Here is a 27,092-nt window from a genome sequence, read left to right on the forward strand (position 1 = left end):
TGTTTGCCTAGTGAATTTTTTTCAGGGATTTTTTTGCTTACAGACTATATTTGGAAGGTCTATGCACGCGCATGCACACACACATACAGTGAGTGAGAACTCAGACTTCAAATTGTTTTGTTCTTCTTTTAAATAGCATAAAGACTGACATTTACATAAAGAGCAGTCATGGAGGAGAGCATTTTTTTTCTTGTAGTCATAATGGGTGACTGCTGAAAAGTCCTTTGGAAGAAGAATGTGTGGTTTGGGAAGGGTTTTGAATGCTGAGAAGCTGACTGAGAAGCCAGTTCTGATTATTAATGTGGTACATGAAACTTTTTAACATAAGTAGTCAGAAGATTATTAAAGAAAACAAAACCAAGTATCTTTTTGTTTTTTCCCTGTGCAGTTTTAAGTGATCTGGATGACCAGCTGGCCCTGGAACAAACCCAAGACCCTTTGGACAGGATTGTTTCTACAAGCAGTGCATCAAATGTCCAAAGTAGTAGTGCATTACCTACTGCAAAGAGGCAGACTGCTAGCAGGGGGCAACAGAGAAATGACTGGAGTGACATGCCTAGCACATTTTTCCCTGATGGAATGAGAACACTGAGAGCCAAAGATGAACACAAGATTTTCATCAGACCAAGGAAGTTACACAGTGCATATATAAACTGGCACCAAAGAGCCTTTCAAGAAGATTGCAGCTATGGTGATGCAATCGATGGAAATCCTCATCTGCACCGTAGGAGGCTGTCTGCGGTTTCTTTTGGACGGTCTTCGGAAGGGAGCTTATGTCCTCCTTCTGTAACACACAACAGCGGATTTAGGCACAAGGGTTGTATGAACAGGGATACAGCTGGCAGAAGTTACTCTGTGTGTTCCCTTCGGAGATGTCCATCATCCGTATCTTCTGATCAGCTCTCAGCATCTAGTTTACACCATCCATTGGCAAGGGAGAGCAAGAATGGTTTTGTACCAAGGTTTGGTCGACAGAACCCAAAGAGAATTCCTCTGTCTTCCATTATATGGAACAACACACCAGACTCTTCAGAACAAACTCCAGAAACAATGTTTAGAACTCAGTCACTGATGGAGTTTCATGCTACAGACCATGGTAGATATCCCAGCTCTTTACAAGAAACTAAGAAATACCCAAGTTACCACTCAAAGCACCACTATAGAAGATCTATTTCAAGCAGTAATTGCTTTAGTAGAGTTAGTTGCCCTGACAAAGCTACTTCTCCATTGCCCTTTGATAACTGGGAAAACTATCCTTTATACAAATCAGAAAATAATCTCTCTAGATCCTACTATAGAGACACCTCTTCTCATGGGAAGTTGTATGCAAACCAAAAAAATTCTTATGGAAGAAAAGACAGCTATCCTTCTTGGGCTGATATTCCTCAGTGTTACAGTGATGATGTATTTATTTCCCCTGATGCCAGCTTTGAAGCATTTATGGCTAATTTAAATGACCACCAGTGGGCATATGCAAAGAATTCCAAGTTTGGTTCACAGCGCCTGCAGAATGATTTTCACATGTACTCCCAAGAAAATACAAGTATCAAAAGGATGACAAGAAGTGCAAACAGAAAATTTTCAGAATTTACTGAGGGCTGTCAGCCTTGGCTAAGTTGTACGTCTTCTGTAACTTCATCTGGTATCAGAACTGATGAGTCAGTCTTTCCCAATTCAAAGAACCAACCAGAACCTACAAGACTGAACAGAAATTCAGTTGTCGTTACCCAAAGGGGTACTAAGGCAGACTTTACACACCTGGAAAAGGCTGAAGGTGTGAAACAGCCAGATGAAGACACGCTGTTACTGTCAGTTCCTCAACAAGCAGATACAAGCTACATCAACGCAGGGAGTTTTTCCTCTAACAGCCCTGCTTCTGCCATGTGGCAAAAAGATCTATCTCTCTTTAACACAACGACATCACGGAGACAAGCCCAAGCCACTGCCAGAGGAGATACTGCAAAAATTTATACATCAAATGGTGATACAAGAAACGTAGAAATTAAGGAAAATGATTGCCCACCCAATAGTGTGTTCAGTCAGCCTCCCTGCATTTTGCCAGCTGATGGGAGGAGGAAGGAACCTTTTCTTCCAAGTCATAATCTGCATTATGCAGCACAAAGAGAGAGCATCAAACAGGATGGCTGGAGTGCAGAAGCCCTTAACAAAGCTACTCCAAAGAGACAGTCCTCACTACTGAATGTTACTTCTGCTCTATCCACGGAAAAATTAGCAAACTGTCAAGGCATGTTGTCCTGTCCTCCTGAGCTCTCATCTAGTTTCTCACAAAACTCTCCACAAGCACTTTCTCATAAAGACAATGCTAAATGCTTAGGAACACTAACTAGCTCTTCAGTAAATTGCACTGTTACTGAATCTCAAGTAGAAGGGGGGAAAACAGCTGAAGTGAGTAGAACAAGTGTTAGCAAAGAGATTTCACAGAAAACACTGCAAAATGCAAGCACTTTAGTTACTAAGGACTGTAATGGACAATTCACTACTAGTTCTCCACGAAATGGAAACTCTAGAAATATTTGTATGCGTAGCTTTGATGGAGACCCCAATACCTCTGAAAATAGTTTAAGTTATTTTTGCCTTGAAAAAGGAACTGAAAAAATGAGGAGTACTTCACCTTGTATCAGAAGGTTTCACAAGCAAGACAGCTCACCAAGACATACCAGTAGCTGTAGCATTATTGGCTCCCCTGGCAGAAACAGCTCCAAATCTTCTGACCCCCTTGTTATTTATTACACTTTGCCTAGAAAATCAGCTAGCATTGCTGGTAGTATTATGGCAGAGACGCCAATATCTTTACCTAGAGAAAGCAGAACAACATATGATTGTTTAAGGTCTGAAACTCTGCATGGAGCTGACACCTCTTATTCTAATCAAAGAGATGTGTCTTGTTTAGACCCAAAATGTTCCTTTTTAACATCAGCATCATTAAATGCTGCCACAAGTAACAAAGATTACCACAGTCCTTTAACCAAAAATAGTAATGATTCAGTAAGTAGCAGTACATCAGTTGATCTGACAGAAAGATGTAAACATCTAAGTAGAAGAGAATCCTCTGTGTTTTCGGATTATAAGGAAGGGGGAAATTTTTTGCAGAAATATAAAACCACAAGCACATTTACAGTCTGTGTTGATGAAGATCATGTCAAGTATCATGAATTAGTTTCAATTTATTACACACTACCACGGAGGCATTCAAAAACATTTTGTAGCCTCTTTAGAGATAATTCAGAGGATGCAGATTTATCTTGTCCCAAAGAAACTGCTCAGTCACCAAGAACACAAAACAAGAAAAATGAAGGTCATGTGAGTTTAGCAAATGTTTTTTTCCCTACTACTTCAGAAAAAGAGGTGCCTTCATATTCTTCTGACCAAGTATCTTCAGTTCTGGTCACACCTCAGAATTTAAGAACTGCTGTTGACAGTGAAGAGAATTCTCACTTAACCCCTAGCTCTGAGAAGTCAATGAGTGTGGTACTTAACAAGAAAGATAATTCAGCATATCTTCCATTAGCAGAAAATGTACTTTCTGATGTGGTGACAAAAGAAATTTCTTTTGGTGGCCCACAATCCACTGCAATAGTGGCTAAGTCAGGTAAGGCCATTTCTGATGCTTCAAGCAGCCAAAAGGCAGAAATACATGTAAAAGAAAAGAAGGAAATTTTACAAAGAGCCACACCACTAATGTCCACTTTATCAACCCCTCCCAAGCCAGGCAGACATTTAGAGAAGTCCTTATATTCTAATTCAACTAATAAAAATATTGTACAGAAGGGAAGCTCGGAAAGTTGCTCTCAGCCCCCAAAAGTGAACAAGAAAAATCTGAACAGTTTATTCCTCCGCTCCAGAGAGAAGAGTTCCCTTGGAAGGAGTGGTAACAAAGAGCATGCTGATGTGCCACTTACTCCTGTAGAAGATATGTACAGAGAAAGTGCCCAAGTTAAACAGAGCGTAGATGTCCTACACCGAACCACCTCTCTGTGTAATAATAAATTTAGTGGACTGCAATTAAGGGCTGACAGTTCAAGAAAAAAAGAGACTGGTTTAAACTTTTGTAACAAAGTGCTACCAGAGTCTCCAAGCAAAGCATCTGAGGTAAGCACAGCTTCCCGTGCTGATCCATTTCTTCAGCTAGACAGAGTGGCTAGCACAGATACAGATGAACTAAAGAATTCAAAAATTAAAAAAGAGCAAAACTCACAGAGTTCTCATATGGGTAACGTTTACAGTGGTTTTCAGGAATCAGAGAGGCATAATGAGGGCAACCTGAATATTAAAGTCCCCAAGGTTACACAAGATCAGAACATAACACAGAGTGCAGAAGAGGAGAACAAGCTTCTCTCAGACTGCACAAGAGACAAAGTCAAAGATATAGAGAAAAGGAAAAACAGACCTTCCATTAAAAATAAATTGGCAGCTGTTTACAAAACAAGTCGTAAATTTTCAAGTAAAAATTTACCCCCCAAACCACACATAAGTAACATTTTTTCACAGAATGATGGAAGTGCTACTTCTTTAGAGGTCAACATGTCCCTTGACTCATTGATTTCAATGGATTCCCACCAGCCATTCCTGGAGTTGGACAATGAAAATCAGAATCACACTCTGAACTCTGACAAGAATAATCCAAGACCAATAACAGCTGATAATAAGAAGACTGAAAACCAGAATGATTCTCCTTTGCTTGTTAACAGCAAAAGGAGGCCTTTTACAAGTTCATATACCCAGAAGGAAAAAACTGCAGTGAAAGTGGAAAATAGGCCAAGGCTCACAACCCTATTTCCTGATAAACCAGTAACTGCAAGAAATAAGAATTCCCAAACACTTGATCTCGGGTTAGAAAGCAAAAGCCAGCCCATCGCTCCCAGTGCTACTACCTCATACCCACTGAATGAAGAGAAAGGAAGAGCTAGCAGTCATACCTGTGCTCCTCCCTCGCCACTTTTAACTGACAAAAACTCCAACACCTATGTAAATAGCTGCTTGCAGGCAGACACATGTCCAGAGCAAAACTTGACTTCCCAGACAGTGCTTGGTCAGCATCAAAATACCTCTCAGCCTGCCGGCTTAGAAAACGCTAACCTCAATAGCTATCAGTTGTGCAAGAGCCGTGTGAAAAGTCAGCGTGAGCGTCACCTCTCTGAGGGCATTTGTGCTCGGAATTCCCTTGAGACCTCTGCCTCAGGAAGCAATATTCTACCCAAAGATGGCATACATGGGAAGAGATTTAAATCTTACTCAGAGCTGTTGTCTTGTGATGAGAACGAAAACTGGGCGTCAGACGATGAAAAATGCTACAGCACTAGAAATTTAATGTATCCGTCTGTGGAATTTGGTATATTTGGCAAAGAGCAACAACTGGCTTTCCTGGAAAATATCAAGAGGTCACTCACAGAAGGGCGATTATGGAGACCATGTCTACTTAACAACCCTGGTGCTTTCAGAGATACAGAGAGCTCTTTTATAAACAGGCCTGAGCTTCTGAGCTCAAGTTCTGCTGGGAGCAAAATGTCGTCAGCTGCTTCGTCCCCCCGAGAGCTGACTGACAGCTACGTGGAAGACTCAGCCGCTTACTCGGACTCAGACAGTGATACCACCACTGATGATGAATATTACCTAGATGAGATAGATAAAGAATCAGAGCTATGAAGGGACTGCGGTACTGAGAGGGCACAATAGCATGGTAGTTTCTGGGCAGGCAAAAACATGTCAAATACGCTGGGCCCATTCTTGTGCTGCTATAAATTGGTACAGCTTCCTTAGTTTCAAGGGAGTTAGTATGGTATATTAGCTGAGCATTTGACTTTCGTATTAAATGTGTGGCTTCACCTTTCGTGTTTCTCTTAGCAGGGAAAAAAATGTTAAAAAATCCCTTCCCCAAATAATAGAAGGTAAACAGCTGTGGAGCTTTGGGCAGTGTAAGTCCGAGGATGGCTTTCCTCTGAGTCAGCAAGCAGCAGTTAGGTTCCTGCCAGTTACGCAGTGCTGGGATGGATAAATTCTAGCTTGAGCTGCTTTTTCTTACAGAACTTAACAGAAAACCAAGAAGTTATTTTGCTGATAATTCGTTGTTTCTCTGATCTTCCTCATTATCAAGCATGATAATGGTAATCCTTCCCACCGAACAAATATCCTCACAAAATGAAACCTCTTAAATCTTTACAGCATATTCTGTGTGAATGTTCTTTTTCTGCATTCCTGGGAAGCATAGCAGCAATGTCCCTGGTGGCATTTGTTCTGCTGTGCTGTTGAGGCAGATTCCACACCAGAACTTTACAGCACTGCAAGAGCAGTGAGCAGTGTGAGTTGCAGAAGTACTTCTAGTGTAGGAGAGAAAAGCTCAACACAGGGCATAGCACTGAGAAACTGACCAAAAGAAAGTCAGCTGAGCATGGAAATCTGCTTTCCAGACATGGAAGATTCATAACCAGCACAGCTTTGGTTACAGTTGGTATGACTGGCCAGATTTCTGGTCTTAGAAACAGGTTAATTTGGATTAAAAGTCAGACACTTTTAACAATTCAAAATATAAAAAGATTTAGCTTGTTGATTTCCTGTGTTAACCTCATAGGTTGAATAGGTCCTAGCAGTGAGAAAATAACCAAAACAGTTTGTGAGGTCCCATAGTTCTGCAGCTGCCTCTGCTTGGCTGGTCTCAGGATGAGACTGGGCTCCTTCAGGGCAGCAGCACCTGGGGCAGCCTGAGAGGGCACTTGGCTGGGGCACCTCTGCACCATACAGACTGGTGGCTTTTTACATGCAAAATAAATGAAACCAGTAAGAAAGGCTCTTTGCCCTTTGTCGAATTGCCATCCCCTTTTGGTATTTTTCAGCTGTTCCTGCTGTGACCACAATACTCTTTATCCTCTAAATTGAATGGGTGTAAACATGTTCCATTGGCTCTTCTTCAGCCACAACAATAATGTAATATTAATACTCAGTAGCCAAAACTTGTCCCTGGCCATTAAATTTCTAACTAAGCTTTATTCTCTTTTTATGAAAAATCAGAAGTGGCTCACTGAGCCAGAAGATATATTTTAAAATAATTATACATTTTCTTCTACTTTATTTCTAATTTCATATATGGTCTGAAATGATGGTCTATATTTTATATGCTTTTTAATTCCATAAAATTTCTGTAGGACATAATTATATTTTTCTAACTTGAAGGACAGCATATGGGTATTGTAAATAAATATATTTTACACAAAACAAGCAATGCTTGTATCACTGACTATTCCACAAGAAACTAAAAGATGAAAATATTACAGTAGGTAAGAGGTATCCTTACTTTTTCATACTGTAAGCTTCGTTAAAGAAGTGGGTCTGTAGTTCAAATCTGTACTGATATATAAGTATCATTACTTTTTGCTGGGGTAATTTGTCTTTCGTTGTACATAGAAGGACTAAAATAAACTGTATATTTATAGACAGAACTGGTCTTTACCACATGCCTGTTTCACAAGGATAAAAGAATATGCTGACATAAGGCAATGCTGGAAAGAAATCACTAGTGTATAATTGCAGTCCTGTAAAAAGTGGTATTCTAAGGAGAAATAACATTTTTCTGTAAATGTCTCTATTCTCTGTGTGTACAGGATTCTGTAGAGTAAGATAATAAAACCAGCTGAATATCTGTGTGGAACTTCTGCTGTTGTACATTTCTGCAAAATAAATTAATCCAAAAATTTGTGATACCAGCCTACATAAGGTAAAGAATAATAAAAGAAATGTGTACAAAGGAAGTAAATGGTCATACAGTTTTTCTTGACTAGATATGGATGGTTTAGAACATTTTTATTTGTAAATATTTTCTAACCATTCAACAGTAGTTGGATTAAGTGTTCATCTTGCAGGCATAATTTTTTTTCATTTGCTGCGCTGTGTATGACAGGAAATCAGGTTGCTTGATTTAATGTAAGCAAGTAAAAACTGCTTTTGATTGTAAACCAGTTGTGGAAGACTGCAGCCTGTTGAGGATCTGTAAACTAACATTTACACTGAATAACAGTATTATAACAGTCAACTGCTTGAAAACATAGGGAGAAATACCTTTTGAATAGCACTCAGCTCCATTCAGTTTAGCAGAACCAAATTCCACTCTTCCAAGATTTTCTTAGGCAAAAATATATTCTATAAATATTGATACTTTACAGGATTTTCACCTTTAAAACAATTTGTTTGAAATAAATTCTGCATTTACATAAAAAATGTATTGGTACTGTATTTGTTTTTCACATGCTGTGAATGCAGCAGATTATAAAAAAAAACCCAGCATCCATATGGTTGCCAACATCATCAGGGTGCTGATGGCCAACAAAGCCATGGATTGAGCAGGGCAGGCAGCCTTGGTCCGTCTCACAGCTGTAGCCAGCGGTCACATCAGCTGCTGGGCTCAGGCAGGATGTGCTGTCTTCTCTTGTCCTGCCAGCTGATGAGTCTCCAGCATACAAAATAGTTTTCCATCTGTGGTAGAATCTTTACAGTAAATATATTAAGCCCCTAGAGAGCTGCACGCCTGCAACTTGCCTTGAGGTGCCAATACTCCACGTAGGGGCCAAGGGTAGTGTTTGATGAGTAGTTTTACAAGGTGATGAGCTCCATGTGAAGATCCCTTCAGCTGCAATTACACCTGAGTGAAACCTGGCTGCCACGTGCCATGTAATAGTGTGAGACTAATCACAGTCTTGCAGCCTTAATTACTACAGCCAGTATTTGTGGTACCTGAGCAGTCCTTCAGCCTGGCTTTAGGAGGAAAACATGGTTTATGAGCTACGGTGGTTTTTCTGTCTAGACCTCTGTCCACCCATTAGGTCATGCATGCACCCAGGTGATCTTTGAGCATTCTACCATCTTGATGACATTTGAAAGAAGGGACAGAAATTTCATGCTTTCATCAAAGGATAAGTCAAGGTGGGTGTGACTTCAGAAGGTCTATGGTCCAGCCTGCTGCTCACAGCAGATTGGCTTTGAGGTCAGGGCTGGCTTTTTAAGACTTCATCCATTTGAGGCTTGAAAATCTCTGAAGATGGAGACTGGATACTCTCTCTGGGCAACCTGTGCCTCAGCCTATAACATGGAGATGTTACAGGGTGACCATCTCTTCTTTCAACTCATGCCAGTTGTCTTTCATCCTTCTGCCCTGCACCATCTCATGATCTTCCTGGGGGCTTCTGTGAGGTCCACCCCCTCATCAAAGGTATCTTAACAGGCTTAACAAGTCCAGCTGCCCGAGTTTCTCCTCACAGGGCCAGTGCTCCAGCTCTGCCATCTCAGTGGCTTCCCCTGGATTTGATCCAGTTTATTGATGTCTTGTACTGGGGAGTGCAAGGCTGGATGCAGGATCTAGATGTGGTCTAACAAGTACTGAGTGGAGGTGGATAATGACTCCCCTCGACCTCTGCCTCTGCCCTTGTTCCTTCAGCCCAGGCTGCTGTTGCCCACTGTTACTGCCATTGATGGCCCATGTCCCTCCATGCCCACCAGGACCCCCAGGGCTGTTCCCTCAGAGCTCCCAACAGCTGGTCCCAGCCCATACCAGAACAGGGGTGGCTCCTTCCCAGGGACTGGCGTGCAAGAGCACCATCAGGCCCTGATCCCCCCCACTCTCCCTGCCCATGGACACCATTTTAGCCCAGCCTGGGGCCATCAGTCCCTGCCCCACTGATGGCATAGGTCATTGGTCTCCATCTCTCCTCTGCTCTCCCTGGCCAGCCCTCCCTGCTGGGTCTGGCCCTATCTGCAGGCTGACAGCCCCAGGACAGGCAGCTACCCCAGAGTGGTGTCTGACCCTGATTCCCCTCACAGGGACTGATCCTGATCTGCAGATTGATGTCCCCGCCTGACCTCAGCCCTGCATCCTGCAACACTACACAAGTTTTCTCTCACCCGTTGGGAGTATCAAACATGGTATGTCAGTGGAGATCTGTGGCTACCTGAAGTGAGGGAATTGAAGAGACTAAAGACAAAAGCAAGGAGGAAACCAGACTTGATAATTCCCCCTTCAAGGAACCTGTTTTTCATGGTCTGTATGCACAGAGTCTTGACGTTCATGTTATTCAAAACCAGGCAGAATTCATTTGTGCTCTCATTGCTTTGCATGTGAAAATCCAGGCTTGCCTAGAAGCTTGATTTAATTCTCCTACAGCCTTGTTAGCCCCCCCATCTACTCATACCTTGAAATTCTTCCTAGTAGCAGCAAATGGTAAAAACGATAAAACAACCTTAGGAGACAAATCACTGCAGTTTTACCCTCTTTACTTGCAACCCAACATTTTAAATCCATGAAATTATTTTGTTGTTACATTTCCTAGAGGATAATACTGTGATCCCTTTTTCCTCCTCATCAAGCATCACAGCACTGATGAGGGCCACCAGCAGCATCTCACTCATAGACCTCAGGAGCCCCTGGGCATGGGTGCGTGTCTGAGCCTCCTCTCTGGGACAGGGAGCTGAGCCCAGTGACAGGGCACCATGTGTCAATGCGTCCTAACAGGGTCCGTGCTCTGTCCTTCGCTTTATATTCAATTGCTATGGGAAATCTTAAAAACAGCGAGGAATTTTAAATTATGTCAGGTTTTTGGGCTTTTTTTCCTTTTACAGCAAGCTCTGTACATCAGCTGACACAAGGCAACAAGCGCCCACAGTCAGGGAAGAAACACCTTTCGGGACAGGCAACCGCAGACCGAGCCCGCTCCCCGCTCTCAGAGCGGCTGTGCTGTATTTCCCGCGGCCCCGGGGAAGTGCACGGCTCCAAGCCCGCTCCCGAGCCGGAGCCCCGCGGGCAGGGCGCGCTCCCGCCGCCGGCGCGGTCCGGCGCACACGGGCTGGGCTGGGCTGGGCTGGCCGGGGCTGGGCTCTCACCCCGCGACCTCCCTGGGGACATCGCGGGACAGCCCGGAGGAGGACCAGCAAAGGCGGCGACGGATTCAGCCACCCGGGGAAAGCCCGTCCCTCTCCTCTCCGGCTCTCCGCGGCCTCGGCGCCGTCGGGCCGCCCCGCGGGGCGGGGAGCGGGCGGGGTCCACGCAGGGCCCGAGGAGGCCCCGGACCCCGCTCCGAGCGGGCGCGGTGGGTGCCGCGGGGCGATGGGGGTCCGGGGGCTGCTGCCGGTGCTGCTGCTGCTGCTGCTGGGCGCCGCGGGGCCGCTGCTGCCGCTGCTGCCGCAGGCGGAGCCCGCGGAGCCCGTGAGCGCCGAGCGGAGCCTGGCGTGGGGCCCCGGGCTGGACGCGGGGCTCACCGTGCCCGTGCGGTACTTCTACATCCAGGCGGTCAGCGCGGCCGGACGCAACTTCTCCCGCTCCCCGCCAGGTACCGTTCGTGGGCTCCGGCGCGGGCAGGGGAATGGAGACCCTAGCCCGGGCCGCGGTTTTACCGCAGAACCTGGCAGGAGGTGCCCAGCCCTTCCCCTCTTCCGCTCCTCCTTGCTGCCTTCCTTCCTTCCTTTCCCCGTCCCGTGCGGTGGCTGTGCCATCGCTGCTCCCGGGCTGCCCCCCGCGCCCTGTCCCGCAGCGCCCGGGACACGCAGGATGGCAAGCGAAGCACATGATCAGAGCCTCCTTTCTTCTGGTGCTGCCCAGTGCCGCCTCTGCTCTCACCAGCAGTCTGCTCTAAACAGTATGGAATTTACAGCAAAGAACCGTAAGCTCAGGAAGAATCAGTGTTTCTGGAGCTAGTGGACGTAAAATCCCACTACACAGCTGGGAAGTGGTAACGTAATTATTTTTAATGCCGCACTTACACCAGTTGCTTAAAAATTCTATCTCAGTCAGCAGAGCCCTCTGGGCTCTGTTATCCTACTGCTGCTCCATTAAGGAGTAATTTTCATTTGTTGTTTACTCAGCACAAGCACAAACCATCCCATGACACTTCTCCTAAGGGTGGGAATTGGGTTTGTTCTTGCAGGCCGGTGGTATGATGCAAGTCAGCTGTTTGCTGCTGCAGGTTAGCTCCACACACTCTATATTAATAGTTTAAATTTGGAATAAAAATTACTTTTGTGTCACAGATTCCATAATAAAGATAAGCCTGAGGTAGCCCCAGAGGAAATCTTGTGTTGCTAATTTACATAGGGTAGAAGCTACTTAATTTGCTGTTCACAGAGATGGTACGGAGAGGTCAGCTACCACGTTTGCACGGCCTCTTCATGTCTTGTTAGTTAGAAAGCTGCTGCTTGCAGAATTAAGGAGTAGCCACATATTATACAGGGTATGTCTTCAGACTGACAGGAGCGTGGATACTTCAGATATTTCAGGTCTTTCTCCATCTGCTGTTGCAGCTTGGTGCTGGATGTCAGCAGTTTTGTAACTGCAGTCCAAAATATGACTGCATGCTCACTGCCTGTGCGGTGGAGGCTGGTAGCAGCTGCACAGGGAGAGCCGTGGGTTCAAACAACAGATTGCTGAAGGTGAAAAGGTGTGAAGTTCAGTTGGATTCTCATGCTAGTGTACGTCCTCCAAGATCAACTGGGAGGACATGGGTACTGAGAACCTAGTTTTGATCGCAGTGCGTTCGTGTTTGTTCGTATTTATGTTAATAAATTCAGTGTCCCAGGAAAGTTTCCAAGTCCCAATGCCATCTGGCATGGAGTGATCTCCATTCATCCCATGACCTGCTGTGGCCTCCAGTCAAAGACAGAGCATGCGTGCTGCTGGCAGGGAAGAGCTATTGCCTCGGCCTGTGCTAACTGCTGTCCCATGCCAGGAATTGTTTAGGAGGGTGCCTAGAATCCTTAAAAAAATTAGTGGTAGAGTTCATCATATTCCATTGTATGAGCACTGTTTAAAGTATTCACAGAGACCCTGGCTATAAACTTCTGTTCTCAAATGATTTAAAATGTTCAAATCTGTAAAATGCCATTAAGAATTACAATTAACAATATTTATTTAGGCACCACTGTCCAAAATAAACTAAATATGTCTCAAAATATACCTGTTGAGATAGCAAAAAAATTCACATTATCACCCCCATTGCAAAACAGGAACACTGTGACGAGAGCAGCAGAGCTACGGTTAAGGCATCACAGTTGTGAAATTTGTCCAAATCTATTAAATTTATTTTTGTGTACATTAGAATTTCAGTCAAGTGGGTCAGGACTCACTGGGATCCATTATAGAACTTGTGTAGCATAATTAGTAGATTTTAAATCCAGATTTGTTTTCTAAATATCTAGTCTGTTCACCAGAATTAATATGCACCATTGCACATTACACTGGAATTTCAACCCAGAGGCTGTAACTGTTTGACCTGCTTTTCTAGGAAGATATCGAATGATGCAGAATTCATTCTTTCCCTAGAAAAATTATTTCAAAGATTAAGAAAATCCCTGCTGAAAATACAGAACTTTCTTTTAGTGTAAATGGCATAGATTTTTTTCCTTTGGCTACTTGGATAAGCCTTATCCTTCTGCTAGGTTTTATCCTAGGTTTAACAATACCAACCATGTCTTTATATACTATTGACCATCATAAAATCAGCTGTTAGCTGTTGTTGAGATGATCTACGCAGTCTGCTAACAAATATTTTTCAAGGCTTCCCAAGTATTCTTGCAGGTTTCACCAAATGCTTTCAAAGAGCAGGGCATGCTTCTTCCAGCTCTCATTCCAGTGCTGCCAAACAGAGTTGTACATCTCATTTCACTCACCTTCATACCTGGGCACTGCAGGACTTCCCTTCGGGTCTTTGTTTACCAAGATCCCTGGGCTTTGGTGATGATCACACACGACCTGTATTTGTTTGTTACTGGATATATGCTCTTGCATCCAACTCTCTGAAAGTATAGGCTAATAATTTGTGTGTCTCTGTAGTGAGTCCATCGATTTTGTGATTTCCATCTGTGAAAGCAACCAGCAACAATTCCAGTAAAACAGTTGAATCAAAAAATCTACTTTTCAGATCTTTTAATTTCTCTTCAGCATACATGTCAGAAATGGGGTGACTAGGTTTTTTTTGTTCTTCCCTAGCAATTTGCCTAAATTCAGTATCTTGTTACTTATTCCCTCTTTCCCTCTATTTTGTCACTTGTTCCTCCATGTGTGGCGTACCTCTTTTGCAAGCTGCACAGAAGAAAAAAATGCGTAAAGCAGGTGTCATTATCTGGATTTCTTAAAGTATCCCATTTTGACTGTGTCTATATTTTAGTCTCTCTTCAGTACTGGGAAATTATTTTGTACTTTAAATGCTGTCCCAGACATGTTTTCAGGGTAACAGAAAAGTACTAGTGGTGCTGATTCAACAAGGACACATTTTTCTTTTGTAATTCATTTGGATTGAGAGAAACAAAAAAACATGAGTGAAAGCACCATGGTAACTTCCTCCAAATAAAAAATAAAAATCACCAAAAAGCTCTTATGATTAAGTATACAGTAGAGGCCTTGGCCCCATTACACAATGAATGTTGTAAATTACAAACAAGAAGTCTGTTTCCTCCAGTGAATTATTTGTACTTACATGAGATACTCAGTCTCATTTTCCTTCCCCTTCACATTCAGTGGAGTTAGCTTTTTCCTAGAGAGCTTTGTTATCAGTCACTTCTCTTATCAAATGATTCCTATGTTTAAAGTGCCACCAACTAAAGCTAACATATCCTTTGGGTAGATCAAGGGCTCATCATGTCTAGAGCAGGTTGTACATAACCAGCAGGGGAAAAGACCCACTTAGTTACTTCCTGTAGGTGAGGGCAAGGATGTCAACTTCAGTAATATTTGACTTCTGATTTCACAAAATTCACTCATTTTTATGACAGCTGAAAACTTACTTTTCTTCAGTGGGAAATCACTATACCCACTAAAAATGCTGTTTAATAAAATGGGTACAAGGAGACAATGACGTGTTACCAACAGGAAACTGTTTTTTTTGTGAACCTCATGACATACTCTGGATGTGAATACTTCTTCATCCAAATAATACTAGGTGATAGTCATCGGGACAGGGTACTTGGTTAAAGTCAGCTACTTTGAAGCAATTTTAAAATGGTGGTTGTGAATTGACTCTTTTTTGGGAGAGTCATTTAATCTGAATATTCTTGCACAGTATTTGAGTTGAATCGAATTTCAAGACCCAGTGATCTAAGGAAGACATGATTAATCATTAAAAGACTGGTACTTACCACATCAGTGTATTTTATCTGTGGGTGCAAAGTATAGAGTTAACTTTGACATCTCAACCATTTAGTGCTGTCGTGACATATTCAGATTTTAGTAACATCTTGATTTTATCTGGATTTTTTCAGTTTCATTTATTTCTGTATACTACTTGGTGGTAGCATTCATTGTATTTGTTTGGTTCACAATGCTTAGACTGTCCTGCTCCTTTTTTTTATTAATAAAGTTGATAATGACCACTTGTGATAGAACTTAAGACTATAACAGATTTATGTTTATGCATACTCATATTGTCCATAAATTGTACCATGTCTTAGTGTATTAATGGTGAAATGCTGGTGCTCTTTAAGCACAGGTCAGACAGATGTCCAGGGAACATCTCTACTATCATTCTCTTATCCCTGCTTTTCAGTAGCTGGGACTTTAAATGTGCAAGACAGTCAGCAGCAGCCCAAAGCTGAACAATTTGTATGTGACTCCTGCATGCTGCAACTGCCTTTCCACAAGCTGGCAAGTATTCTTTTCTGCTGTTACTTTAACTTTGTTTCCTGTCTTTCTTACTCTAGAGGAAATTATTGTTCCTCAGAGCACTAACTTGAAAACTTAGAATAAAACCTAATCTTATTTTCAAAATACTGTTAGCCTTTCCTTCTGTCTTGTAATCAAATATTTAACTTCTTATCTATACCTGCAGGTTTTCCATTTAGAGGTGTGCAATGACTAAGAATATTTGGTAGGATGGTATTTCATCACTGGAAACTAGTTTTACCAACTTGGTATAATTAAAAATTGTAGTGAAAAATAAATTAAATTCAGTAGAGTTTGCTCCTTACCTTTATTTACTAGATGTAATTCTAATAGCTTAAAGTGATTTTGTCTGGTTTTATTTTCCTCTTGCCAGGAAGAACACAGTTTAAAGTGGTGATTAAAGCACTTTCTCCAAAAGAAGTCACCAGAATTTACACCCCTCGACCTTTGGATAGAAATGATGGTACATTCCTTATGCGGTATCGGATGTATGGAAGTGTCACAAAAGGATTAAAAATTGAGATACTTTATGGTGATCAGCATGTGGCTCAATCACCTTATATTTTGAAAGGTAAGGGTATTTTTTGATATAATGTAATGTGTCAAAGTTCTGAATTGGGATATATTTGAAACTGCAATACCTGGGCTGTGGTAGCTGTGGGCAGCTCAAACAGCTCTGAATCTCCGTGTGCTTGGCAGGTTCACAGAAATGGAGCTTTGTTTAGCAGAATAATTTCACCCTGATAACACAAAGTCTTGTATTTCTGGAAAGAGAAGAATGTTGCTGTTTTCTCAGTTACACTGCAGAATTCCAGAAATTATAGGAAGGATTATTTCCCAGGAAAACTGTAGAAAACATGGTATAAAAATGCCAAGCCACTGTAATGCATAAATTATGTGTGCTGTAGAATCACAAATATGGACTCTGGGTGCTTTGTTTTCCACAGAACCAGTTTATCATGAATACTGTGACTGTCCTGAAGAAGACCCTGAGGTCTGGCAGGACGGGATGTCCTGTCCATCCCAAGAGCCTCAGATTACAGAAGACTTCATTCCATTTCCCACCATTGACCTGCAGCGAATGCTTAAGGAAATCCCAGCAAAGTTCAGCCAAGCAAGAGGTGCTATTGTTCATTACACTATTCTGGATAATCACATCTACCGGCGCTCCTTAGGGAAGTACACAGACTTCAAAATGTTCTCCGATGAAATGTTCCTGTCCCTGGCCAGGAAGGTACCGCTTTGGATCATGTCAGACTATTAAAGCAATATCGCAGAACCACAGAGTGATTGGGGTGGGAAGGGAGCTCTGGAGAACATCTAGTCAAACTCCCCTGCCAAAGCAGGTTCACCCAGAACTGGTTGCACAGGATCACCTCTGGGGTGGGTTTTGAATATCCACAGCATGTCTGGGCAGCTTGTTCCATGGCCTCATCATCCTCACAGTAAGGAAGTTTTCCTTCATATTCAGATGACACTTCCTGTGTTTAAGTATATGCCTGTCTCCCCTTGTCCTGTTGCTGAGCACCATTGGAAAGAGTCTGGCCCCATCCTCTTGATAGTTGGCCTTAAGATATTTGTAAGCATTGACAAGATCCCCTCTCAGTCGTCTATTGTCCAGGCTAGGCATTAAATATGGCAGTACTGCAATTGTTCTTGTATCTTCACATGTATAATTCCTGAAGTAAGATTTGACATTCCATCAAGACACCACTGGGTGTTAGGAGTAAGGTGGGGGCTGGTCCTGGCAGTAATGAAAATGCTTAGAAAGCTCCAAAGGCTAAGGCCCAGCTGTGAGCGTTTCATGGCCTCTGGGTGTTCTTTCAAACTTGCTTGCAGGGCAGAAGCTTGGAATTCATGCATTAAGCACAGTTAAATCTATCCAGTAGGTGCCTTGAGTCTGCATGGCATGAGAGAACTGAGGAATAGATCTAAGAGTGACAGACGGCTTTTCTGTGTTATTATCCTTTCTTGGATACACGTTTAGGTTCGTCTTCCTGACGTGGAGTTTTATCTCAATGTTGGAGACTGGCCAGTTGAGCATCGGAAAGCTAATGATACACCTGGGCCTGTACCTGTCATCTCCTGGTGTGGCTCTGTGGATTCCAGAGATATCGTCCTGCCGACGTATGATGTAACCCACTCAACTCTGGAAACCCTGCGTGGAGTCACCAATGATCTCCTTTCCATTCAAGGAAACACAGGTGAATTAGAGACTGTGGGTTTAAAAAGAAGTTGTGATTTCCGTCAAAGAAGCAAGTTGCATTCAAATCACGTGTTGAAGTCTTCAGTTAAAAGTGCCCTGGGACGTCTCTGAATACAAGTAGCTTAGTCTTTACAGATTGCTAACACTTCTCAACACTGCCACTAAGTAGGTGTATCATTTAGAACCAAAATTTAAGAAGTCCAGTTTGCAATAAACATGAATTTTACATTAAAGATATCCAGAAAATGCTTACTGTGACCTGGAAAAGTAAAACTAAATGTAATTAAAAGGCCCTTCTCCTCAGTAAAGGGCTCAAATATGTTTATTCTAATCAAAGCATCACCCTTTTCCTGACTCTGTTGTGGCCCAGTGTTCTGTGTACAAAAAAATAATTTGAATCCTGAAAGAAGTAAGCTGATACTGTGCTGCAGCCTCTTTCAAATGAGAAAACATTGTATATATGAAAAAAATACCTCAGAGTGAGATCTCTTGAATTGCTTTTCTGGCTTTGAAAGAGGAGTCAGCTTTACTGACAGGTGTCTTCCTCCCCCTCAGGAAATTAAAGAATACTTCGGGATCAAACAAATGGCATAAGCAATACCTAAGGAGTAAAACTGGAGTGGAAAGTTATTTATTTTTATTTAATTAGTTCTCAGTTCCTCTTTTCTTTATTAGTTTTTTAATTAATATTTCAATTAAATGGTCAGTGAGAGGCATTGTGTGTTTACTGATTTAGTACAGCTGCTTTTCCAATTAGGAGACAGTAAGAGACTACTCCATTTGGTAGGTCCTTTAGGGAAATTTTCAGCAGAAAGGTGAGGAAGGGCATAGTTAATGCAGTAAACAGAGATTAAGTCTTTCAGACTCTTGCTAAGTGTTTAGAGGACACAACATAGCCATTTATTTTCTTTTTTAAGGCATCATTAAGTGGTTCTTCAAGGACCTAACTAAATTGCTGGGTAACAGAGGTGGATTTTACTAAAGAAATTAGGTTATTGTGGCAGGCTTTATGGATGGAGAATTGCTTTAATTATAAGTATTTTCCTTACATGTTTTATTATAATCCCTTAGTTAGCTTTCAAGATAGCTGAAGTTATTGAAATACAAAATTGTTGAGTGGAAAAGTAATTCTCTGATTTTCCTTCTGTGAGTTTCTCATCCCAAAATTCAAACCAGAATTGAGAGTTTAACGCTTTGATTAATAAGGGGTTATGGGAAACCCTGCCTGTCCTACCATGTCTCCAAGTGTAATGCCACTGTCAGCCCAAGCTCCTTCTTTGCCTTGAGCAGATCCTGCACATTTCATTGCTGTTTGCTTTTGCCTTTATCACTCACTGCTCATAGGCCCCTTCTGGGAAAACAAAACTGAGCGGGCTTTATTCAGAGGTCGAGACAGCAGAGAAGAACGTCTCCATCTTGTCAAGTTATCCAAGGAAAATCCAGAACTACTAGATGCTGGAATAACTGGATATTTCTTCTTCAGAGAAAAAGAAAAAGAGCTGGGGAAGGCTCAGCTGATGGGCTTCTTTGACTTCTTTAAGGTAGCAATCAAATTATGGTTTCGGATTAATTTTACTGTCAAGTTCTTACCAACTGAAAAGACAAAGCTTACTTTTGTTAATTCTTTTTAGTGAACAAAACAATTATGCTGCTGTGGGAGCACAAGTCCATGCAGAGTAGATAAACCACCTGTAATCAATGTCCTAGTGTCTCCTTTAGGGAGACATCTTGGCTTATTTTTATGTTATAATAGACTGAGAAATTGGATTTCTCACCATCTGGGTTTCTTTGATTTGGGGTTAATATGAAAACAATGGACACAACTTACAGCCATTTCAAGTACACTATGGATGTCAGAAAGAGTCTTTGTAGTAACAAATTAGAAAAATAGATGAGTGTTTTTATTGTACTTTAACATACAAATTCTACTGCAAGAGAGATACAAAGAATAAAGGGGACAGAGTCCTGTATAAAGCCATTATAGTATATAGCAATTGAAATTCTGTTCTGAAGATCACTTTTTCAGAAATGCTGTAACAGCCAAGAACATCTGCCAAAGCAGTACATTCATGGTTATTTCTAGTATAATGTTTCAACTCATTTTATATAATAATATATTTCAGGTTATTCTATATAATAATGTTAAGTCAGAATAAATTTACTCTGTTTGACTTGAAGTATAGATTAGTTTCCTTTCCTTCCCTGCTGTAGCCCTTGCTCTGTTCCAGGACACTTCAATAGGACACCCATCAGGCAGTTCATGTGACACAAAGGTTCTTGACTGTCAGCCTCATGTTGAAAACAAATCCTTTTTCCATTATATTATCCAGAAGACCATGAAGCTACACATGCTTAACACTAAAATGAGTTTGAAGATGAAAATGAATAAACATGATTACTTCTTGCCTGTTAAAATAATATTTTATACAGTCATTGTTCCCATTCTGATACAAAACATTTCACCTTTTTTTTCTTCTCTCTTCACGCTGTAGTACAAATACCAAGTGAACGTAGATGGCACTGTAGCAGCTTACAGGTTTCCATACCTCTTGCTGGGTGACAGCCTGGTAATGAAGCAAGATTCCCAGTACTATGAACACTTTTATATTGGATTAAAACCTTGGAAACATTATGTTCCAGTTAAGAGAAACTTAGAGGATTTGCTAGAGAAAATAGAATGGGCTAAGGTAAGCTCCATTATTGATTCAAGTTCAGAGTGATGAACAAACATGTAAACAATTTATCTTAATAGTCTTTTCTTTTGTATTTACACATATATATTTTGCATGAACTCTGTTGAGATCTTGGAATAAAGGAAGTACATTTTGTTGTTAGTATAAAATGGGAAGGCCTTATTTGAAGTAACCATCTCTATTTAGGGCAATACTTAAGTGTTCATTTTAGGTATGGGCAGAAGAGTTCATGAGTCAGAGTCTTAGTATACTGACTAAGGTAATTGTGAAAGAAACAACCAGATTCCTAGATACTACTTAATTAATGCTATAGGTTTTTTAGGCCCTGACTAGAGCAGAAGTTACTGCATGTTCTGTTTGAATGTACAAAAAACTTGCTGCTCTCTGTAACATATTCAATGTGAGAGGCTGGGATCCTGTAAGCAAACAGATACAATTCTGTAATTGAAAACACCATTTGTACTTTAAGTCAAAGAGCTGTTAAGGTAAAAAAAACACAGGAAGATTTTCTTTTCTGAGTACTGTAGTTCTGCCTAAAGAATCAGAGGAGAGTGCAAAAAGCTTTGCAATATAGACCTAAAAAGCTTGAGAATAAGTACATGAATTCATGCAGTTATTTTTAAAAAGAAGATATTGAATTCCATTGCATTGGCCAGGACAAGAGCTGTGGTTTTGTCCTCTGTAAAAGTGTGTAGGTCTGGGAGATATTAGAACTGATTTTGAAGAGGCTTGTGGCTTGGACAAAATGGTAGAGCAGTAATCAACTGAGTTTTCAAAATTGTACAGTTAGTCATGAAAGTTGTTATTGATAGCCCTAAGGTAGCAGTAGTGACAATAAAAGCAATCCAGTATTTTTAAACAAATCTGCAATTTTAATCATGCCTTTGCAATCTACCAGTAATTGCAGTTAATTTTGCAGATTTGAATAGCCCATTTAATAAAACTTCTAATGCTAGTCAGGCTTTGAGTAACTCACTGATTGCTCTGTTATTCCTTTGTTTCATCTGAATTTTCCAGGAAAATGATGAGGAAGCAAGAAAAATTGCTAAAGAAGGACAACTAATAGCAAGAGAATTGCTTCAGCCTCACAGGTTTTACTGCTACTATTATAAAGTGCTCCAGGTAAGTACAATAGATCACTTTATTACTCTCCCCCCAGCTGCTACTGATGCTACAAATTTCATATTTAGTCCTTAGATCAGTAGCAGACATGGTACATGTTATTCATAGGAGATCAGTTTGAAGAGCTTTGCTAAACCCTGCTTCTTCATTAAAGAAGCTACCTGACATCATAGTTATTTTACAGACTCAGGAATTTTTTTTTGCCCCCATCCCCAATCAGCCCCGTTTTCATTGTCACATGATATTTGGTTCCCAGTAGATCTCTGTAAGAGATAATCTGTATATCCAGTTTTCTTCCTTATTCCCTTCATACTTCTCAGGCTTACATTGTGAGCTGCTGTACTACAAAGCAATGAATATATGGAAAAGAAGTTCCAGAAGTGTGACTAGTAGAATGTAGGGGATGAAGCAGGCCCAGTAGTCATTTTTTCCTTAGAAAATGCAAATCTCTAGTGAAAGAAGTTTCTCCTCTCTGAAAATATCTTTTTCCTGTACTGCTGTGCAGTTAGATGGCAGCTTCACCAGCCACAGCTTAACACAAAGGTTGGAACTGTTCAGTGTACAAAAATGACATTTTTATGCATTATCTGCATAAAGCGGTTAGGCACAAATGATGACAATATTCAAGTTACCAAGATAATAGGCAGAAACATGAAAGGAGGTGTTCAGAGGCAATGTAGCCCATTAGTAGGTGTGTTACAAAGACACCTTGTGCAGAGGTTGTGAACAATGGCATAAGGAGCCTGGATAAAGGTAGGCTTCTGAGTGGAAGGGAGGAGGAAAATTCTGCTTCATGAATTATATGTTGGTGCTTATAGCATTCTTAAATGCTGTTTACATGTTTCAGAAATATGCCGAACGCCAAGCCAGCAAACCTGAAATACGGGATGGAATGGAACTTGTGCCTCAGCCTGATGACAGGGACTCAGTGTGCAATTGCCACAGGAAAAAGCCTTTAAGGGAAGATCTATAACTGTACTGGATGGAGAAAATTACCCACTTAAAATGCGAGAATAGGAATTAAGCTGTGAAATCTAAGACTCTTATGCAGTTAGCAGGCATTCTTAGTTATGTATTCTTCTTGTATTTTCATACCCTTTTCCTGCTCATTCTGATCTACAATGTTGGTTCTCACAGTTTTGGCTCCATGACCACCACCAGACAGACACTGAGCCTGCAGTGGGGAGGGTCTGGGGGATTTGTTTGATGTACTGCATCATCGGGAAGCAGAGCACAGAGCTGCTCATGTTCCGGATGGGACCTATTTACTGAAGTTTTGTGAGGAACTAGTCACCACTAAAGATCTTGCCATGAGTCAGTGCAAGTTTTTTAAAGGAGCATTTGTAATACATTGAAACAGTGTTACGATTTCTTCATAAAGTTTACCTCAGTGTTAGATTGTTTATTGTATACAAAACAATTTTCAAACTAGACAAAGAAAATGAATATTTGAGATGTAATGATATCAGATCTGGTCATGCTTTCAGATTATTCTGTGGTTTATGACAGGTGATAGACAACATGATATAACACTCATCAATTTTAGAGGGAAATGGAGAGCAGGGGGAGAGATTAGAAAAATAAGTTTATAATAATCATGGCTGTGAATCACCAGAATTAAATGCTGCTTTAAAACAGACTCTGTAGCTATCATAATCACAGTACTTTGGGTGCCAAATCACCACTCTAAAAACCTGTTCCCTGCCAGTGACTGTCTGTAAATGTAGGCACAGATCCACAAAAGGACTTGGGAATTTCAGACCATGGGAAACACTGGTGTCTTAGTTCAGCAATACTGTCTACAGTATTCTGGACTATGTGAAATCTGAAATTTAGACCACCTATGTTTAATTCTTGTGTAATAGTCTAGGGGTTAGAGTCCATGTAAAGCAATTGGGAAGCTGGTTGTCCTCCTTGGTTTAATTCAAGGCCATTTTTTCCAGAGGGTGTCTTAGCTCCAGACTGGACAAGAGGTTTTCAGGTCTTCTGCTGAAGTTCATCTGCAGCCATGAAGCTAGCAATGCAGAATTCACAAGGGCAGAAGGATCTGGTCATACCTTTGTGATAAAGTCTGCCTTTGGATGGGGCAGAAGAAGAATCCTAGTCCTGGATGCAACTCCAAATACCTCTGTTGATTTTTGCCCAAGTTTGTCTAAATGCCTAAATAGTCCTGGAAGGAGACACCAAAACCAAGACCAGTGCCCACAAGCATCCGTTTCTGTGTTTTCATCTTGGCTAATGCAGCCTGCCTGAGCAGCTCCTGACTCACTACAGTCAGATAAAAGCTGTCATGGATACCAAATTCTCCCTACACTAAAAAGAATGGAGATGTCTTCAAGACAGTGGACTTGTCTGATTGATTTGGTGCACAAAATGTAGTGCTCTACATGTCATGCAGGCTTCATTCTTGGTTCTACACTGCAAATTACATAAAATTTCTGCATTAGAACAGGAAGAAAGGCAATATTGCTAAATATGGAAAGAACTTTGACTCTCTAAAGAGGACAGTGCAGCTGTCCATAATTTATTACATTATGCCGGTTAAGAAAAAAGCCTGTATCATGTTGCTCTACCCATAATCCTCTTTGTTCTGATTCTAACACTCATATTTATAGTGGTTGTATTTTTATTTAACATGAAAACCAGTCCTAGAACTTCAGGCTGTAAATACATGTTCAACTCATCTGACATAAAATTTTCTCCATCGAAGTTCAGGAACAGGGTTCCACTGCTGAAGTTGACACTTAAGACCTGGTATGTGCTCTCCGTTCGTTCTGTGTGTACAGTCATTTTTACTGTATTACGTGATCTTATTTTGGGAAACTACCCATTATGCCATGTGCTTTTTATATTCACCAATGTTTATGGAGGTGGTGCGCTCAGCAAAGGTAAATAAGCATAAAAGATGGTTGAACAACAAAGTTTTCCACTTATTTCAAATCAAGAGTCCAAAAGCAATTCATTTGTATTTTTTAAAATGAGAGAGAACAGGGGGAGTCATGACACATATTTCATGGTTCTTTGGAAATACCTATGTAGGAAAACTTGCCTAGCTTGAAACGGAAGTTTTTCAAACTGGAAGAAGAATCAGATAAAATTTAAATTATGACTATAAATAAATGTGAATATTTTACCTCTCCTTTCTTCCCTCATAAAAAGGGAAAGAAACTATTCTTAATTCTTTTCTGCCAAAAAAAGTCCTTGCTTTTTGAAGCATCACTTCAAAGCAAAGACTAGTTTGTCAACAGAGTGCCTTACACATGCTTTTATAGCTCACAGGCAAGAAATATCCTGAAAAATATGAGCGCACTCATCTTCTTGCTGTAATTTAAAATATATTAGGGAGATAGTGGAACTTTTACTACAAGTCCATAGTAATTTGAGAGATTCTGGTTCAGTTTATAACTATAGCTCTTCCAAAGGTAAAAGAAGGTAAGGCAAAGTCTCTCTTCTTTCCATTAGTGCTACTATATGCAATTTAGATTGTAATGAAGAACAATCGTAACAATTGCTCCACCAGGCTAGAAAAGATGTCAAATCTGTTTGAGTTTGCTGACAGAATGATACCCATCAGCCTGGTGTGTTACAGGAAATGCTAGATATTGAGTAAACCTGGTTTTGCATGTGAAGTGTAATACATACATTAAATGGAATTTTTAAGTGGCATACATAGACTGGACTTTGTATTATTCTGTGGTAGTTCTTGAACAGTGACTGTTCAAAGGTGTAAAAATCTCTTGTTGGTGGTAATTTTGGAAAACTGTTACCATACCACAGTACTAAATTTTGCTATAGTAATTTCACTTTTTAAACAGAGAGTAAAACCTGTCCTGTTTTTGTCGGGGATTTACCAGTGATGATAGAGGCAGGTTTATTTGTTTGAAATAGTATGTCCTAAAGCCCAGGGCCAGTGTTTTCAAACACAGGAATCTGCAGAGAAGGGGTTTGACATCCAGAAGTGTTGGGAAGGCAGAGTCTTTACCTAAGATTCTTTATTTTCAGATTTCTTCAACCTTAACAGTAGCTTCATGTAGTGAACACTGCTTTTATGTCTTATGTATGTCCTAATATATTTAGACACCCACATTTGGAAATACCCAATCTCAATTTTGTCTTGAAATGAGAACTAGTAAATCCTGATCTGTTGAACATAAAGGAGATGCAGTTTCATATATGTTTTAGACTGTATTTTTTTACCTTTACCTCAAGATCACCAATATACTGGTTTCGTGACAGAATTGTGCCAGGCCCGCCTTGTAGATTCATAATTTAAAAAACCCTATAATCAAAGCTTGTCTGATGGAATGTTAGATTCAAGCATCCATGCCGGGAAGCATACGCCCGACGTTTATTACATTACAAAGTAAATTATTTAGTTAGGGAGGAGAGCTGACAGGGAAAACATACATCACCTGTTGGAGCACGTCTGAGAAGCTCGCAAAGAAACTATAATAAGGAAAAGAAGCATTATATAAACTTAGGATACTATCAGCTCCTTTAGCACTGCAGTTTTGCAAAAATTTTGTAAGGGTGGTGATGAAGTGCAAGATTTTATATTAATATATAATTGCTTAAGTTCACAGGATTTAACAGCTAGAATCTTGTCTGTGAGAAATTTTATGGCATTTTAATGAGGCTATATGAATACTAACTCTTGACTTTTGAGTACAATGTGTTGTTAATAGGAAAACCTATACTGCAGATGGTTACGGCACTAATTTTGGATTTTGCTGTGAGAATAAGGGAAAAAGGATTTCCCTTATGTTTGTTTGAAGTAATTTGAAACATCTGTAGCACATTCCTTAACTGAGTCTCATTATGTGAGCAGAGATAAGCAGGAGATGTACTAGCAGGAGTGTGGCCAGCAGGTCAAAGCAGGTGTTTCTTCCCACCTGCTTGGCAGTTGTGAGACTGCAGCTGGAGTCCTGTATTCAGTTTTGGACTCCTCTGTACAAGAAATACATTGACACCCAACATGGACCACCAAGGTGATAAAGGCAATGGGGCACATGGTGTGTGAGGACAAGCTGAGTGAGCAGGGTTAGGTCAGCCTTACAGAGAGAAGACTTCTCAGAGGAACACAGCAGAAATCTTAACAGACACAAGCCGCATCATGGGAAGCTCCAGTTAGGTAAGGGAAAAAGAATCCTAAACTGCTATCTCCAAGGAGATGAAGCTTGGTCTATGTGACCTCCAGATGTTCATTATTCTATGAACTGCTTTTCACTCACACAACAAGCATTTATCTAGTCACATAGCAGCAGGATGAACCCAGCTCTTGAGTGTCTCCAAGAGGCGACGTAGCCTTTCTGTGCTGACACTTTTGACACTATTTGTGGTTATGTCTCCCCTAGTAATACTGACAAAGTTTTGCACCTATTTTTGTGTTGCCTTGCGAGGCTATAAAATTATATATTGATATTAATTA

The 27,092-nt window shown here is 41.0% G+C and overlaps 2 protein-coding genes across 6 annotated transcripts in view; both read left to right on the forward strand.

Annotated features, from left to right (window-relative positions):
- EXPH5 (exophilin 5) overlaps positions 1-7,660 on the forward strand; it is a 37,275-nt gene extending 29,615 nt beyond the window's left edge. For all 3 annotated transcript variants that reach the window (XM_068181363.1, XM_068181364.1, XM_068181365.1), the window contains one exon: positions 389-7,660. In XM_068181363.1, the coding sequence (XP_068037464.1) occupies positions 389-5,664 (5,276 nt within the window). In that variant the 3' untranslated portion in view covers positions 5,665-7,660. The remainder of the gene's footprint in view (positions 1-388) is intronic.
- A 3,415-nt stretch (positions 7,661-11,075) lies between these two features.
- Positions 11,076-25,332, forward strand: POGLUT3 (protein O-glucosyltransferase 3). Of its 3 annotated transcripts, none has more exons than XM_068181368.1 (9): positions 11,186-11,324; positions 15,528-15,629; positions 16,021-16,214; positions 16,591-16,877; positions 17,631-17,847; positions 19,194-19,390; positions 20,342-20,536; positions 21,560-21,664; positions 22,512-25,332. In XM_068181368.1, the coding sequence occupies exons 3-9, from the start codon at positions 16,118-16,120 to the stop codon at positions 22,635-22,637; spliced, it is 1,224 nt and encodes a 407-aa protein (XP_068037469.1). In that variant the 5' UTR covers positions 11,186-11,324; positions 15,528-15,629; positions 16,021-16,117; the 3' UTR covers positions 22,638-25,332. The 3 variants fall into 3 exon arrangements, with proteins under 3 accessions (XP_068037468.1, XP_068037469.1, XP_068037470.1); XM_068181369.1 differs by having other exon boundaries at positions 11,187-11,324; positions 15,531-15,629; XM_068181367.1 differs by lacking the exon at positions 15,528-15,629 and having other exon boundaries at positions 11,076-11,324; positions 16,017-16,214.
- Positions 25,333-27,092: the final 1,760 nt, after the last annotated feature.

Source organism: Anomalospiza imberbis, chromosome 2 (genome assembly GCF_031753505.1).
Source record: "Anomalospiza imberbis isolate Cuckoo-Finch-1a 21T00152 chromosome 2, ASM3175350v1, whole genome shotgun sequence".
Classification (NCBI taxonomy): Eukaryota; Metazoa; Chordata; class Aves; order Passeriformes; family Viduidae; genus Anomalospiza; species Anomalospiza imberbis.

Bases quoted from the DNA above. Each gene is read 5' to 3' on its own strand.
- POGLUT3 (XM_068181367.1), top strand. From the start codon at position 11,102: ATGGGGGTCCGGGGGCTGCTGCCGGTGCTGCTGCTGCTGCTGCTGGGC. The intron at 17,848-19,193 runs GTGAATTAGAGA...CACTGCTCATAG, and splicing joins TTCCATTCAAGGAAACACAG to GCCCCTTCTGGGAAAACAAA. The intron at 19,391-20,341 runs GTAGCAATCAAA...TTCACGCTGTAG, and splicing joins GCTTCTTTGACTTCTTTAAG to TACAAATACCAAGTGAACGT.